This window comes from Rhodotorula paludigena (assembly GCF_050403205.1).
Source record: "Rhodotorula paludigena JCM10292 DNA, Rt_paludigena_JCM10292v1_ctg72, whole genome shotgun sequence".
NCBI lineage: Eukaryota > Fungi > Basidiomycota > Microbotryomycetes > Sporidiobolales > Sporidiobolaceae > Rhodotorula > Rhodotorula paludigena.
In genome coordinates, this window is record NW_027481386.1 from 15950 (window position 1) to 30007 (window position 14058).

The 14058-nt window shown below is 63.1% G+C and overlaps 5 protein-coding genes across 5 annotated transcripts; all 5 read left to right on the forward strand.

Annotated features, from left to right (window-relative positions):
- Window positions 1–99: 99 nt before the first annotated feature.
- On the forward strand, window positions 100–2709 carry MES1 (methionine--tRNA ligase MES1; the record flags this gene model as incomplete). The annotated part of the gene is made up of 9 exons (XM_076652317.1): window positions 100–197; window positions 267–340; window positions 421–497; window positions 555–639; window positions 695–779; window positions 838–979; window positions 1038–1485; window positions 1544–1627; window positions 1688–2709. The coding sequence occupies 9 exons, from the start codon at window positions 100–102 to the stop codon at window positions 2707–2709; spliced, it is 2115 nt and encodes a 704-aa protein (XP_076502109.1).
- Window positions 2710–3436: 727 nt separating this feature from the next.
- Window positions 3437–6278, forward strand: JCM10292_002833 (sugar porter family MFS transporter; the record flags this gene model as incomplete). Its single annotated transcript, XM_076652318.1, has 19 exons — window positions 3437–3534; window positions 3592–3605; window positions 3682–3705; window positions 3769–3864; window positions 3924–4012; window positions 4071–4284; window positions 4441–4476; window positions 4532–4595; window positions 4684–4851; window positions 4909–4983; window positions 5043–5126; window positions 5216–5297; window positions 5388–5508; window positions 5585–5592; window positions 5650–5734; window positions 5793–5803; window positions 5869–5908; window positions 5967–6038; window positions 6118–6278. 19 exons carry the CDS (start codon window positions 3437–3439, stop codon window positions 6276–6278), a joined length of 1542 nt encoding a protein of 513 aa, XP_076502110.1.
- A 753-nt stretch (window positions 6279–7031) lies between these two features.
- JCM10292_002834 (uS2 family ribosomal protein) lies at window positions 7032–8150 on the forward strand (the record flags this gene model as incomplete). Its single annotated transcript, XM_076652319.1, has 5 exons — window positions 7032–7114; window positions 7183–7238; window positions 7307–7785; window positions 7843–8014; window positions 8101–8150. The coding sequence occupies 5 exons, from the start codon at window positions 7032–7034 to the stop codon at window positions 8148–8150; spliced, it is 840 nt and encodes a 279-aa protein (XP_076502111.1).
- A 414-nt stretch (window positions 8151–8564) lies between these two features.
- JCM10292_002835 (uncharacterized protein) lies at window positions 8565–11732 on the forward strand (the record flags this gene model as incomplete). Its single annotated transcript, XM_076652320.1, has 7 exons — window positions 8565–8937; window positions 9058–9174; window positions 9267–10054; window positions 10377–10713; window positions 10788–11057; window positions 11122–11390; window positions 11451–11732. The coding sequence occupies 7 exons, from the start codon at window positions 8565–8567 to the stop codon at window positions 11730–11732; spliced, it is 2436 nt and encodes an 811-aa protein (XP_076502112.1).
- Window positions 11733–12642: 910 nt separating this feature from the next.
- Window positions 12643–13930, forward strand: JCM10292_002836 (uncharacterized protein; the record flags this gene model as incomplete). The annotated part of the gene is made up of 6 exons (XM_076652321.1): window positions 12643–12880; window positions 12953–13102; window positions 13187–13321; window positions 13438–13584; window positions 13658–13798; window positions 13860–13930. 6 exons carry the CDS (start codon window positions 12643–12645, stop codon window positions 13928–13930), a joined length of 882 nt encoding a protein of 293 aa, XP_076502113.1.
- Between the last annotated feature and the right edge of the window lie 128 nt (window positions 13931–14058).

Below are 14058 nucleotides of genomic sequence, written 5' to 3' on the forward strand. Positions count from 1 at the left end.
CAGGAGACCGAAAAGCAGAGTCAAGTCTCCGCACCTTCGCATCTCGCAACTTCTCCTCGTCGCCCGCTTCTCGCTCGAGTGCCGTTCCAGCTGCGCAGGATGGCTTCTCCGTTCCCCGCCAAGCCCGCCGAGTCGTCCTCGCGCAAGATCCGCGCCGGTGTCGAGCTGCAGGACTTTCGGGATGCAGACGGCAAGATGTGAGCCGAACTCGCTCCTTCCTGCGGCCGTGCAGGGACTGGGTTGACCTTTCGAGTGCGTACGTGCAGTTTGCCTTCGAACGACAGCCGCAACGTCCTCATCACGAGTGCGCTGCCGTACGTGAACAACCAGCCTCACCTAGGTACGTCGTCTCCCGGTCCTGCTCAGATCCAGGCGGCGAAGACAAGCGAGGGACTGACAGAACGTGCGTGCTGGATGCAGGCAACATCATCGGCTCGACCCTGTCGGCCGACGTCTTCGCTCGCTACTCCCGTCAGCGCAACAACCGCACCCTCTACGTCCGTCAGATCGCTCTTCTCCGCCCAGACCGCGCTGAGCATACGCATCCTACACAGATCTGTGGCACGGACGAGTATGGCACGACCACCGAGGTTATGGCGGCCAAGGAGGGAGTCAGTGCGCAGGCCCTGTGCGACAAGTGTGCGTTCTCCCACCTTCCTGCAGGCTTTCTAGCGTGCTGACAAGATGGAAACAGACCACAAGCTGCATGCAGAGGCGTACGAGTGGTTCGGGATCGGTTTCGACCACTTTGGGCGGACGTCAACTCCCAAGCAGACTGAGTGCGCGTGCCCCTTTCCGCTCCTGCGCGACTCGAGCTAACGCATACTGCACGCACAGGATCTGCCAAGATATCTTCTTGAAGCTCTACAACAACGGCTGGCTCGAGGAGCACGAGAATCAGCAGCTCTACTGCGAGAAGGACAAGCGCTTCCTCGCGGACCGCTACGTCGAGGGAACGTGCCCGAAATGCAACTACGATGTGCGTCGCGTGGCCTGTCGGTCCATGTGCTCCGTGCTGACCTCCCTTGATGGAACAGGGCGCCCGTGGCGACCAGTGCGAGCACTGCTCGGTCACGTACGAGTCGCCTCTCGAGCTCGTCAACCCGCGCTGCTCGGCGTGCGGCTCGACGCCCGCAGCGCGCATGACGGCGCATTTGCACATCAAGCTCGCCGAGCTGCAGCCGCAGATCGAGGCGTTTGTGAAGAAGGCGAGCTCGGAGGGGACGTGGTCGTCGAACGGCAAGGCGTTCACCGATGGCTGGCTGCGCGGCGGTCTGCAGAGCCGCGGCATGACGCGCGACCTCGAGTGGGGCGTCCGGCTGCCGAAGGAGCTTGGGCCGAAGTGGGAGAACAAGGTCATGTATGTCTGGTTCGACGCGCCGATCGGCTACCCGTCCATCACGGCCAACTACACCGACGAATGGCAGCAGTGGTGGCGCAACCCGGAGCACGTCACGCTCTACCAGTTCATGGGCAAGGACAACGGTGCGTCTTCTCTCGCCAGCTGGATCCCTACTTTCGCTCACGCTTCTCCTCCCAACAGTCCCCTTCCACACCGTCCTCTTCCCCGGCTACCTCCTCGGCTCTGGCGACAAGTGGACGATGCTCAACTCGATCTCGACGACCGGTGCGTGCGACGTAGTCGACGAACCCACTGACATCCCGCTGACGCTCGTATCCTCCACAGAGTACCTGCAGTACGAGGGGACCAAGTTCTCCAAGTCGAAGAACGTCGGTGTCTTTGGTCAGAACGCCCGCGAGACGGGCGTCCCGGCCTCGGTCTGGCGTTACTACCTCCTCATGAACCGCCCCGAAGCGAGCGACTCGGAGTTCACCTGGGACAGCTTCGTTGCCCTCGCCAACGCCGAGCTGCTCAACAACCTCGGCAACTTTGTCAACCGCATGCTCAAGTTCGCGGTCGCCAAGCTGAATGGCGTTGTTCCCGACCCGCGAGACGGCGCGTACGACGGCACGCAGGCGTACGAGTTCGCGCCAGAGGACGAGTCGTTCGTTACCGACATCAACAAGCTCCTCGCGTCCTACATCGACCAGCTCGATCACCAGAAGATCCGCGGCGCGCTCATGACGCTCATGCAGATCACCGGGCGTGGCAACCAGTTCATCCAGGACAACCGCGTCGACAACACGCTCCTCCAGAACGACCCGAAGCGCTGCGCCGAGGTCGTCCTCCTCGCGCTGAACCTCATCTACGTCGTTGCTGCCCTCACCCACCCCTTCATGCCCGCCACGTCCGACTCGATCCTCGCCCAGCTTGACGCCATCCCCCGCTCCATCCCCGACACGTTCTCGATCGACCTCCTCCCCGGCCACAAGCTCGGCACCCCCGCGCACCTCTTCTCGCGCATCGACCCGGCCAACATTCCCAAGTGGCGCGCGGCGTACGGCGGCGAGGCGGCCAAGGCTGCGCTCGCGGGTGAGGGCGAGCCGAAGCTGAGCAAGAAGGCGCAGGACAAGGCGCGCAAGGCGGCGCAGAAGGCGGCGGCCGAGGCCGAGGCGGCGCGGCCCAAGAGCGACGAAGAGCTCGTCCTCCTCGCCAAGATCAAGGAGCAGGGCGACAAGATCCGGCGGATCAAGCAGGGCGACAAGCAGGACGGCGACGCCTCTCTGGAAGAGGAGCTTGCGCGGCTCAAGGTCATGAAGGAGGAGGTCGACGCGCTCGCCAAGAGTCTCGGCGGGGTTCAGATCTAGGTAGCGGCGACCGGAACACGCACTTTGACCTCCGTAGGGGCAGGGTGAGGGACTCTAACGCGCGCATCGCACGCATGCCATGGCGGGCATGGAGAGCTCAAGGCGAGAAAACACAGCACACCAGCTTGCCGCGACGACACGGGAGAGGCGATGGCAAGAGAGGCGTCGGACTTTCGCTTCACGCCGACAGGGTGTTTAAAGGATCTTCCGTCTGGAAATCGTCGCGACGGATCTGCACGCCACTGTGAGGGACGAAGGCAGATCGCCCACGGTGGGAGGAAGGGAGTGGCCGGAGATTGTCGACGAGGCGAGTGGACGCCCATGGTCGATGAGCGTGAAGTTGCGCTCCGTGTGGGACTCGAGCAAGACTCGAGTTGCTGTGCGGCCGGCCGGGAAGACGGGACGGGCGCCGGCCGGTGAAAGCGCCGCTGAGATGGCTCGCGGCGATTGGCTGCGCTGCCTCCCCCACCAGGATGCCTGTCTCCGTCCTCTACGTTTCTCTCTCTGGCCCCAGGGGACTCCGCTGCTTCTTGTGCTTGCTCCACCAATTGCTCCACGCTCGACAGGCTCGCCGAAACCAGCAGCTCCAGCCAGCGTCGTTTCTGCACCGCGCAAACGCTTTTCTTCTCGCGCCTAGCTCGCACGCTTCTGCGCACACACCTGTCCACGCGCGGACGCTCTCTCTCCGCGCCCGCCGCACCGTCTCGTCGAGCCCGTTTCGGCAGCCATGGGTTACGTGTATTGGGACCGCCCTCTGGGCAACAGCTTGACTGGTCTGCCGCTTCTCACTGTTCTCACACTGTGCTGCGGCACGGGTTTCCTTCTGTGAGTCCTGCGATGGCCTCTTCGCACGAACGGCGACTGACCAACCAATCACCGCAGGTTTGGCTATGATCGTGCGTTGCGGCCGCCTACATTCCTGTCTTTCGCTTACTGACCGCTCTGGCCCTGCATGGGCGTTCCGCAATCCAGAGGGTGTCATGGGCGGTCTGATCGGTATGTTCACGCTTCATACCTGGCCGGAAAGGCGCTGAGACTGAAGACGTTCACGCGATGCAGGCGGCGAGGACTTCTTGAACACTTTCCCGTCTCTCCGCACCAATTCTACCCTGCTGGGTGCGACCGTGGCAATCTACGAGATTGGCGCTCTATTTGGTAAGCCGTCTTGGTGTGCTCGGCTCTCCTCAAAGCCTGACGAGAGCTTCTTCCCTCAGGCTCCCTCTTCGCCTCGCTCTACGGAGATGTCCTCGGCCGCCGCAAGGCCCTCATCATCGGATGCTTCTTTGCCTTCACTGGCGGTGCCGTGCGTACCATCTGGAGATACCCATCAGCCGGCCATATGCTAATTACTCTTTCCGCAGGTTCAAGGCGGTTCGGACGGCCCCAATGCGCTGGCCATCCTCATCTTCTTCCGCATCTGGACCGGCCTCGGCATCGGCGTCCTCACTTCGCTCCTGCCTGCGTTCCACGCCGAGTGCTCGCCCGCACGTTACCGTGGCTCGATCGTCCTGCTCGACCTCGTCGCTTGCGCATGCGGTCTCACCCTTTCGTTCTGGCTCTCTTACGGCCTGTCGTGTGAGTTCGAGTGTCTACTCCAAGTCCTTGTTTGGTTTCAGGTCCCTGTGCAGAATGTGACGGAATCAGCGCTTGCGGCATCTGTACTGACCTTCCTGATTCCCTCTCGGACGCCTTCGCATCGATTGGCACACTCCCTACCCTGTACTGTTGCAGTCGTCAACAACTCGGCACAGTGGAGGTTCCCGCTCTGTAAGACATCTTCCATGAAGCTTACCTGACCCCAGTGCTGACTGCCTGCGTGCAGCCTTCCAAGCAATCTTCCCCCTCATCGTTCTCTTCCTCGTCGCCGTCCTTCCCGACTCTCCGCGGTTAGTCTCGTCAGCGGACAATCTTCTCGAAGTTATCCGCAGGTGCGGGAACTTCAGGCGACAGTCGGCTGACTCGCCTCGTCTACAGCTGGCTCGCGCAGAAGGGTCGCCTTGACGAGGCTCGCGAGGTCCTCGTCCGCTACAACGGCAAGGAGGAGGCTGAGATCATCTTCGCCGAGATCGAGATGGCCATCGCGATGGAGCAGCAGGCCGCCGTCCACAGCTGGTTCGACGCCTTCCGTGGCGGTCCTCAGAAGTGCGTTCTCGCTCTCCTCCTCGTGTCGGCTCTTGCATTAACGGTCAGTACCCATAGGTTCCGCTACCGCACCCTCCTCGGCATGGGTGCCCTGTTCGCGCAGCAGATGACCGGGGTCAACGTGATCTCCTAGTCCGTTCGGCGTCTACTGTGAGTTATTTTCCTGCACTGACAGCACCACGCACACACAGCTACTCGACTGTCATATTCACCGAGTCCGTTGGTCTCTCGCGCAACCTCGCGCTCATCCTCTCGGGCTGCAACGGCATCAATTCGTGCGTCCCTCTCTCTGACCCTGCTTCCTGAGCTTTTGCTTAGACTCGCCTGCTTCTGTCTCTTCCTGCTGACCTTCTGGTTTGCACAGGCTTTGCTTCGTCATCGTCGGCATGTTCCTCGTTGACCGCGTCGGCCGCGTGCGCCTCATGTGGATCACCGCCGCCTGCCACGTGAGTTTCGCTCAGATGACTCCCTTCTTCCCACACCACGCTGGTAACCTCCTTTTGTTCCGACACCGCGCTGACCGGGACCGTAAAAAGGTGGCCTTCTTCGCCACAATGGCGGGCGTGCTGCACAGCGGAACACCCAGTTACGGCGAAGGCGTCACTGGCGCTTGCATGCTCTTCCTGTTCTTTGCAACTTTCTCGTTTGGCTGGCTCGGTGTGTTTTCTTCTCTTGGCCGAGGAGCCTCAGCACCTGGCTTTGCACGTGCTGACTCTCAAGTCCACGCCTCCAGGACCTTCGGTGCGACGTGATCTGACTTCGTGCTCGACACCTGGCTGACTCTTTCCCCGTGACAAGTGGCTCTACCCTTCTGAGGTGATGCCTCTGGCAACCCGTGCGGCCGGCGCGTCGCTCTCCAGCATGTCGAACTGGATCTGGAACTGTACGTGCACTCGTCGTCGAGTTTCGTGGCGGAGTGCTGACCTCCCCTCTTTCTACAGTCGTCATCGTCGTGCGTGCACAGTGCTGTTCACCGACTGTTCTTGTTTTGTGCTGACCCCACAAACCGCACGACAGATGGTCACCCCGCCTGCCATCGAGGGCATCCAGGGTTACTGTCCGTCGCGTTGCTTCCCTCTGTCAGATGCTTCCGCTGACGCTCGCGCCTCGCGCAGACTACATCGTCTTTGCGGTGACCAACGCACTTCTGGTGCCCATGCTCCTGTGCTTCTACCCCGAGACCGCCCGTGCGTCGTCTCGTCCCTCGCACGAGGCTGCGAGCACCGGCTGATCTGGCTTTCGTCCTCGTCCTTCGACGCTCTGCAGGCCTCTCACTCGAGGAGATCGACGCGCTCTTTGCCGACGGCAAGGTGCACCTCCGCCGCTCGCCGCGCGAGCCCGTCCAGGGCTTCATCGAGGGCGTCTCGAACGGCGTCAAGGTCCAGGGCGAGACGCAGCACGTCGAGAAGGCGTCCGTCTCGGTCTAGACGACGGCGGCGTCCTTTGCGCCCTGACATATCCCTGTCTTCCTGCGTTCTCTCATCCCAAGATGGTCTGTCTGCTCTTTACACCGCGACCGCACGCCCCTTACAAGACATTTCTTTTCCTTAAAGCTTCGCGTATGTATAGACTAGAGCTTGATCTGCCTGGTCTTTCGACTGTTCACCTGAAATCAGTGCCCTTCCACCGCGAGCTTGGAGTTTGAGAAGGCTTTGCGAGGAGAACAACCTTGCGGGATCGACTTGGCAGTAGTCGCAATCTGGCTCACTGCCCTTCAAGTAAGTTCGGAAAGGCCTGCACAGCGCCACAAGCCAGTTGCAAGCGTGCGTGAGCGACGAAGATTTGCACGGCGGCGGGAGGACTTCGCGCGCGGGCGCCTCGCGGGCTGGCTTGTCTCCTCGTGCACTTGCCGCCCGCCGCGACCCGTTCACCCTTCCAGACAAAGTGAGTCTCGACCAGCAGCATCTGCACGGCCCTGCCAGCACCCTGCCAGCCCCGACAGACGGGGTGCCGCGAGCGACGAACGAGGCGCACGGTTTTTGTCGACGCGGTCCCGCTCGACGAAGGCGGCGCTTGGGGGGCTGGGACGCGGGGCAGTGGCGTGTGGGAACGTGCAGGAGTGCACTGCGCGGGCGCACGCTGGGCCAGGAGGTGGCGGAGGCGTGGCGACTCTGCTCACCTCGACGCACCAATTTCACCGACTCGGCGCTGACCGTCTCTCGCTCTCCTGCGCGCGCAGAATGGCCTCGACCCGCCTTCCTGCTGCCCTTCAGGCCACCGAGGAGGACCTCTCGCTCCTCCTCCAGGCTCAGGCCCACATCGGGTGCGTCTACCTCCGCCGTCCGTCTCGTCGACTCGCTCGAGCTCACCTTATCTCGCGCGCTCTTGCAGCTCGAAGAACGTCGAGAAGAAGATGGAGCCTTACGTCTGGAAGCGCCGCACGGACGGTGCGTCGCTCGACGTCTCGCGCGCGTGTCGACTCGCCCGAGCTAACCCCTCTGCTTCGCACCCGCAGGTGTCAACGTGATCAACGTCGGCAAGACCTGGGAGAAGATCGTCTTCGCCGCGCGTGTCATCGCCGCCATCGAGAACCCGAACGACGTCTGCGTCATCTCGGCTCGCCCGTACGGCCACCGCGCCGTCCTCAAGTTCGCCGCCAACACTGGCGCGCAGCCCATCGCCGGCCGCTTCACCCCCGGCTCGTTCACCAACTACATCACGCGCTCGTTCAAGGAGCCGCGCCTTGTCGTTGTCACCGACCCGCGCGTCGACCACCAGGCCATCCGTGAGGCGTCGTACGTCAACATCCCGGTCATTGCCATCTGCGACACCGACTCGCCCCTCAACTACGTCGACGTTGCCATCCCGGCCAACAACAAGTCGAAGCACTCGGTCGGCCTCGTCTGGTGGCTCCTCTGCCGTGAGGTCCTCCGCCTCCGTGGCTCGATCTCGCGCGCCCCGGACGCGTGGCCCGTCATGGTCGACATGTTCTTCGTGCGTCTGCCTCTTGTACTGACTTTTCGGTGCCGATATTGACTCCTCGTTCTGCAGTACCGCGACCCGGAGGAGATCGAGCGTGACCAGCAGGCGCAGATCGAGGCGAAGAACGCCCCCGCCGCCGAGGAGCCCGCCGCCGAGGCCGGTGTCTCCGAGTGGGAGATCTCGGGCACCGCTGGTGCCGTCGCTGCCGCTGCGTCGTCGCAGCTCCCGGCCACCGAGACTGGTGCGCCCTCCGATTCCGATCGCGTCTCGCTCCCTCTCGCTCTCGAGCTCGTCTTACGCCCTCGTTTGTTCATTGGCCCGCAACAGGTCTCGACTGGTCGACGCAGGAGACCACCGACTGGGCTGCCCAGGAGTAAGCGCCTGCGCCGCTGCCTTGATCGAAAAGAGGCGTGTCTGGCCTTGTTGGGATCTTCTCGACCTTGCAGGTTTCACTTGCAATGGTGTATCGCTCGCCGGCACATTCGCTCTCTTGCGCTTGTTCTGTCCGTGTTGTATCCGTTCTTCCAGCCGGGGCACCGCGACAGAGAGCACGAGAATAGGGAGGGAAAGCGGGAAGGGCAGCTTCTCGTGCTTCCTCTCCCTTGCCGCACTCGCCCGGCATCTTCGTGCTTGTGTCGTCGTCGTCGACGGTCGAGTCTGCATTTCTCTGGCTAGAATGCGAGTCTCGTCGGAGTTCCTCCCCACCTGGCCGAAGAGCGCTCGGAAGGTCCTTCCTCCACCCCTCGACGAACCGGCAGCTCGGGACTGCTCCTGTCGCACTGCGCGCCGGCATGCCTCCTCGCAAGTACGTCAGCGTGACCGGCACCCGCGCCTGGCTCCCCGTGCCGCCGCCTCCGCGAGCGCCGCTCTCGTTCGCCGAGACGCCGTCGCTGCACCTCGAGGCGGGCTGCGCGCCGGGCTACACGGTGCAGACGAGCCTGCTTTTCCTCTCCGAGGGCTGGATCGACCCGCTTCGCCGCGACGTCGACGCTTTCCTCTCCGCCTTCGAGGACCGCTTCCCTCAGGCGGAGCAGCAGAGTCCGTTCGAGCTTGCGCGCACGCTGTGGGTCGAGCTCGGGTGGAAGTGGATTCACCTGCTCGGCTGCCCGACGACCGGTCATGTACGTGGGCCTTGGGGCAACTCGGTCGTGCGCGCCTTTCTCGGTGAGTCTTCGGTGCGAACTCACCGCAATCGTCACCAGTCAGCCTCCACTGCTTGTGAGGAAGACTGTACGGGCAGGAGTTGCGAACGCGAGCACTGACGCATTTTGGTCCTCCCCGTAGAGCGCCTCAACTCTTCCGAGTCGCCGCTTCGTCAAGTCGCTGCGTTCTTCGCACTGTACCTCTTCCTCTCGACGCAGCCGCCGCAGCTGCAGCGCGTCTTTGCCCAAATCGACGCAGGTACGTTGCGGTTCCTGGCGGTTGCCGTTCGCGATTCTTTCGCTGCGTTTGCCGTGCTTCTCCACGACTGACTTGTCTGACATCTTCCGCAGCGACGCTCGAATTCCTCCTCGAGCTGCCCACTGCCCTCGCGTCGGCTGTCGACACGCCGCGCCTCGCCATCGACCCCGCCCTTCCCGGCTCCTCCGCTTCTTCCGCCACCAATCCCTCGGCTGACCTCTCCTACGCCCTCGAAGCCCTCCTCGACGGCTCGCACTTCCAGCTCGTCCCACAGCAGGCGTACTCACACCCTCGCGTCCTCCCGCACGTGCGGCTCGCGCGCGACCCGAAGCGCGCAAAGAAGCTCGGCGAGCGAGGCGTTGCGCTGCTCGGCGTCGAGGAGGAGGTGCGGGCGCTCAGCGAGGGGCGGTGCAGGTCGGTTGCCGAGCAGGATGTCGAGCACAGGCGCAAGCGTCGCCGGTTGAGCGAAACGGAGGACGACGAGGAGGAGGATGCCGAGGATGGCGAGCGGGATGAGGGCGAGGGCCTCGCTGGAGATGGCGCAGGCGAAGTCTTCAGCGCCGACTCGTTCCTCGCACTCGGTCGCGCGTACGCCATGGCCAAGGCGCGCGCCGCTCCGAACGACTATGCCCTCGCGCTTCCCGCTTCGTCCGTCGCCTACTTCGCCAACCCCCTCCCTCCGCCTCCTTCTGCGGCCGGTGACCTTCCCTTACCCGCATCTCTCCTCAAGCACCCGCGGTACGCATTGCAGGCGCACGTCCTCGCCGAGGCGAAGGCGCGCACGCAGCATGCGTTGCAGGACGTGCGCGTTGACGGCGGTGGCGACGTCCCGGATACAGGCGCGGACTTGCTGTCGCTCCTCGGCGACCGTGAGGGCGAAGTGAGCGGGGGAGTGGAGCGATACGTGCGGACGCTGGAAGAGCTGAGGAGGTTGAGGTGAGAGTGTGGACGTACTTTGCCTTCACGAGCGCAATTCTCCTCTCAGCGTTGTGCAATGAGCTTTCTGCTCTACTCTTGCCGTCCAGAGTCGAGTATCCTGTGCTCTGCAGAGGGGAGTTGTCGCGAGCGAATGCGTTGACATCTCGCCGATTTTGACATCTCGAGGATGACGTCGAGCGCACGTCGCTTGCGTCCGCTCCTCTGCCTTCGACGCTTGCAGCCTCACGAGAGCCATGGTCAGCACTCGCGCTCACGACGAACAGTCTTCGCCTTCGACCGGCGACAAGCGCGCTGCGGACGCGTCCGCGCACGACGGCGGCAGTCCGAAGAAGGTCAAAAAGGTCGTCTCGCCTTCGCACAAAAAGGGAGAGGAGAAGCGTGACAGCACGGTCAAGACGGAGGACGAGACCAAGACGCAGAACAACGAGGCGGGCGAGCGCGCGAAGAAGGACGACGACGAGCAGCCCGCCGAGAAGCGGCCCGACGGGATGGACGAGGCGAAGCGCGACGAGGAGCCGCAGGGACCGACTGCCGAGGGCAACGCTCAGCCGGGCGAAATCCCTGCGCACCTCCCCAAGGAGGGCCTCGAGCGCAAACACGGTGCGTTGGCTCCCTCCCGCCTCGCACCGTCTACTGCTTCCGTGCGGCGCTCACCCGCGGGCACTTTTGAGCAGGCATCCTTGAAAAGGGCTACGTCTACTTTATCTACAAGCCCAAGGTCGAGACGGAGCACCCAGAGTCGCTCGACGACGTCTCGAAGTTCCACCTCATCCTCAACCCGCACAGCACCAAGCTCCACCGCCTCATCGCCATCGGCAAGAAGGCACTGCCCGATGCGAGCGAGTCGAGCCGCCCAATCTGGGGCCAGGTCATGTCGGTCGGCGAGGACATGAAGGCGTTCAAGGAGGGACTCGGGCCGTCCACCTACGAGACCAAGACGCTCGGTGCGTTTGTTGTTCCGTTCTGGTTCCTCGGGTCAAGCGGGCGATTCAACGACTCTCTCTGCAGGTACCCGTCACCAGCCCGGCGCTCGTGTCGCCGCAGCCGGCGCTTACGTCCTGCACGCGACCGAGAACCCGCCCGAGAACTCGGCGAATGCGTCGGCCGTCTACCACACGCACTTTGCGTACGAGATTGCCGTCCCGCACCACATGGGCGAGGTGCAGGAGGGCTTGCACATCCAGCACGAGGGCGTCTTCACGCTCCAGGTCAAGAACCCCGAGGCGACAACGACGATCCCGCAGGTTGGCCGCCAGCCCGCAGACAAGCACCCGCAGGTGCGTTCGTCCTTCGAATACACTTCAATCGACTAGTCGCTGATGTCAGTGACCCTGCAGTTCCCGCCCGAGCTGAAGCAGTACTTCACGACCAAGTTCATCCCGAGCAACCCGGCCGCCTTCCTCGACTATCCGGGCGCCGAGCTCCTCCTCGTTCCGTCGAAGCACACGGCCGAGCAGGACATTGGCCAGTCGGCCGAGAAGGAGCTCGACAGCGAGGAGAAGGACCTCGAGAAGGAGATTGACAAGCAGAAGGGCGGGAACGAGGCGAAGAAGGCGCTTAAGGAGATGGGCCTCGAGGGCCTCGCCGAGGGCAAGGCGCTCGAGGGGCACTGGGAGTGAAGGCGAGGGTAAAGGCCAGCTTGATGGCGCTGTGTAAGAAGTGGTGTTTGCTTTCACTCGTCCTGCGTCCGGGGAGGCCGCCTGCGCGCTGAGTACGCCATGTTCTCGACAGAGGTCCGCCCTCCCGGCATGCACGTACATATGATGGGCTGTGGCGCAAACATCAACTCGAGTGACGTGCGAGGGAAGCGGACGACCTCGACGAGAGGGAGGAATTCCGCGGGTTTGCCTCCGACTTCACCCTCGCCATATACTCTTCCAGCTTCGAGTCAGCTTCAGGACATTGCAGAGGGTGCTACAGTCCAGCACAACGCGCTCGAACTCGCCTACGCTGCTTTCGCTCGCCTGCATGGCCTCATCAGTTCCTCGCGCTCGTCCGCCTTGGACTCGCGTCCTTCTCTCGCTTTGAGCCACTGTGGCAGGCCTGCATTACCTACTAGACTTGTGTTCGCGCTGCTCGTCTACCGCCTAACCCCTGCGGGGCCCACGTTCGACGGGACATCACCCCGACGTGAGGGATTCGAGCGCTTCGTCTCCTCTGTCTCCTGAAGGGTCGCGCTTCGTCCGCCTTTCTCGCCTGCCATTGCAGCAAACGCGCTCTTTTGACGCGTCCCGGCTTACCACTCGCTCTTGCGGCCTCGATCGCGGGTCTTCAACGCGCAGCTGGACGAGTTGGCGCGTCCCTGCGCTCGACGCTCCCTCTGAATGCCTCGTTCGTCCGCGATACGCGTCGAGGCGCAGAGTGAGCATGCGACGCCCCTGACCTACCATGTGGGGACTGCCACCTGGCACTTTCGAGAGAATGACCTCGCTCGCCCGCCTCTCTCGCTTCTCTCCTTCTCTTCTCCTCGTGCTCCACCAGCCATCTCTCCTTCGCCTCGCCTCCTCTCCTCTCTCGACCTCGCCAATCATGCTCCCCCTCTCACTCCTTCCCCTCGCAGCCGCCCTGCTCACCTCAACTACCCTCTCCTCATTCACCACCGTCCGCGCGCTCGCCGCCCCGCAAGACGCGCAAGGCTACAAGGGTGGCGAATGGGACTGGGGCCACGGCGGCGGAGACAAGGGCGACCACGGCGACGACAAGGGCAAGACGGAAGTCGGGCCTTGGGGCATCTGCAAGAGCACGGGCGACAAGAAGGCCCACAAGTGTGCGTCCCCTCTCTCTCCTTCTCTTCGCTTCACATCGATTTGACCTTCACCTTTGTTCGCCCGCCTCGCAGGTAAGAACGCCGACAAGTTCGAGTGCGCCCTCGCCGAGGACGGCAAGTACCGCTGCCTCGAGAAGAAGGAGCACGGCGGCGGGCACGAGCACGAGGTCGCACAGCCGGGCAAGGCGTGCGATCCGTACGGCTGGAAGGCGCCCAAGAAGTGTGCGTGCTCTCTCGCCCGCGGATCCGCACTCGCTTCTACTGTGTACCTCGACTGACTACTCTTGATCGCTCGTCGGCGCGCAGGCACCAAGAACTACGAGTGCGCGAAGGGGTGGAACGGCAAGTACACGTGCGAGAAGGCGGACAAGGGCGAGGACAAGGAGGTGGCCAAGGGTGGCGAGAAGTGCGACCCTCACGGCTGGTCCGCGCCAAAGAAGTGTGCGTTGTCCTCCCTCTGTACCTATCCGGCCTCTTTTGGCTCGCCGCTTCTTGACTCCTCACCGCTTTATGGCCATGACACTGACCGACTCTCGAACTTGCCTCGCGGCTCACAGGCGTCAAGGGCTACTCGTGCGAGGAGCAGAAGAAGGGCGGCTACAAGTGCGAGAAGGAGGAGCACAAGCCCGGCCACGACTACGAGAAGGACGTCGCTCAGCCTGGCCAGAAGTGCGACCCGTACGGCTGGACCGCGCCCAAGAAGTGTACGTCTAGCCTTCCCTCTTTCGCTCTCTCGCACTCTTCCAGCGACTTCTGATGACCCTCGCTCGCTCGCAGGCACGAAGAAGCACGAGTGCAGCAAGAGCTGGAACGGCAAGTACACGTGCGAGAAGGACCACAAGCACGACGACGATGAGGACAAGACGGTCAAGCCCGGCGAGCAGTGCGGCGGCAAGGGCTACTGGGGCCCGAGCAAGTGTGCGTCTGTGTCTCTTCTCGAGCGCCGTGTCTCAGTCGCTGACACGTCTTGCCTGAGCAGGCGGTAAGGGCTACGAGTGCAAGCCCGTCGACAAGAAGGTCTGCATCGAGTCGTCGCCGTGGGGCAACTAGGCGGTGCGTCCTCCTTCCTTGCCAAGTGTACCTTCATAGCCGGAACCTGAGGCGCTCTTTGTGTGTTGACGATTGGGGACGCTCTTTGCGTAATTGCAGCCAACGCCTTTCGCTCCCGAGCAAGACAC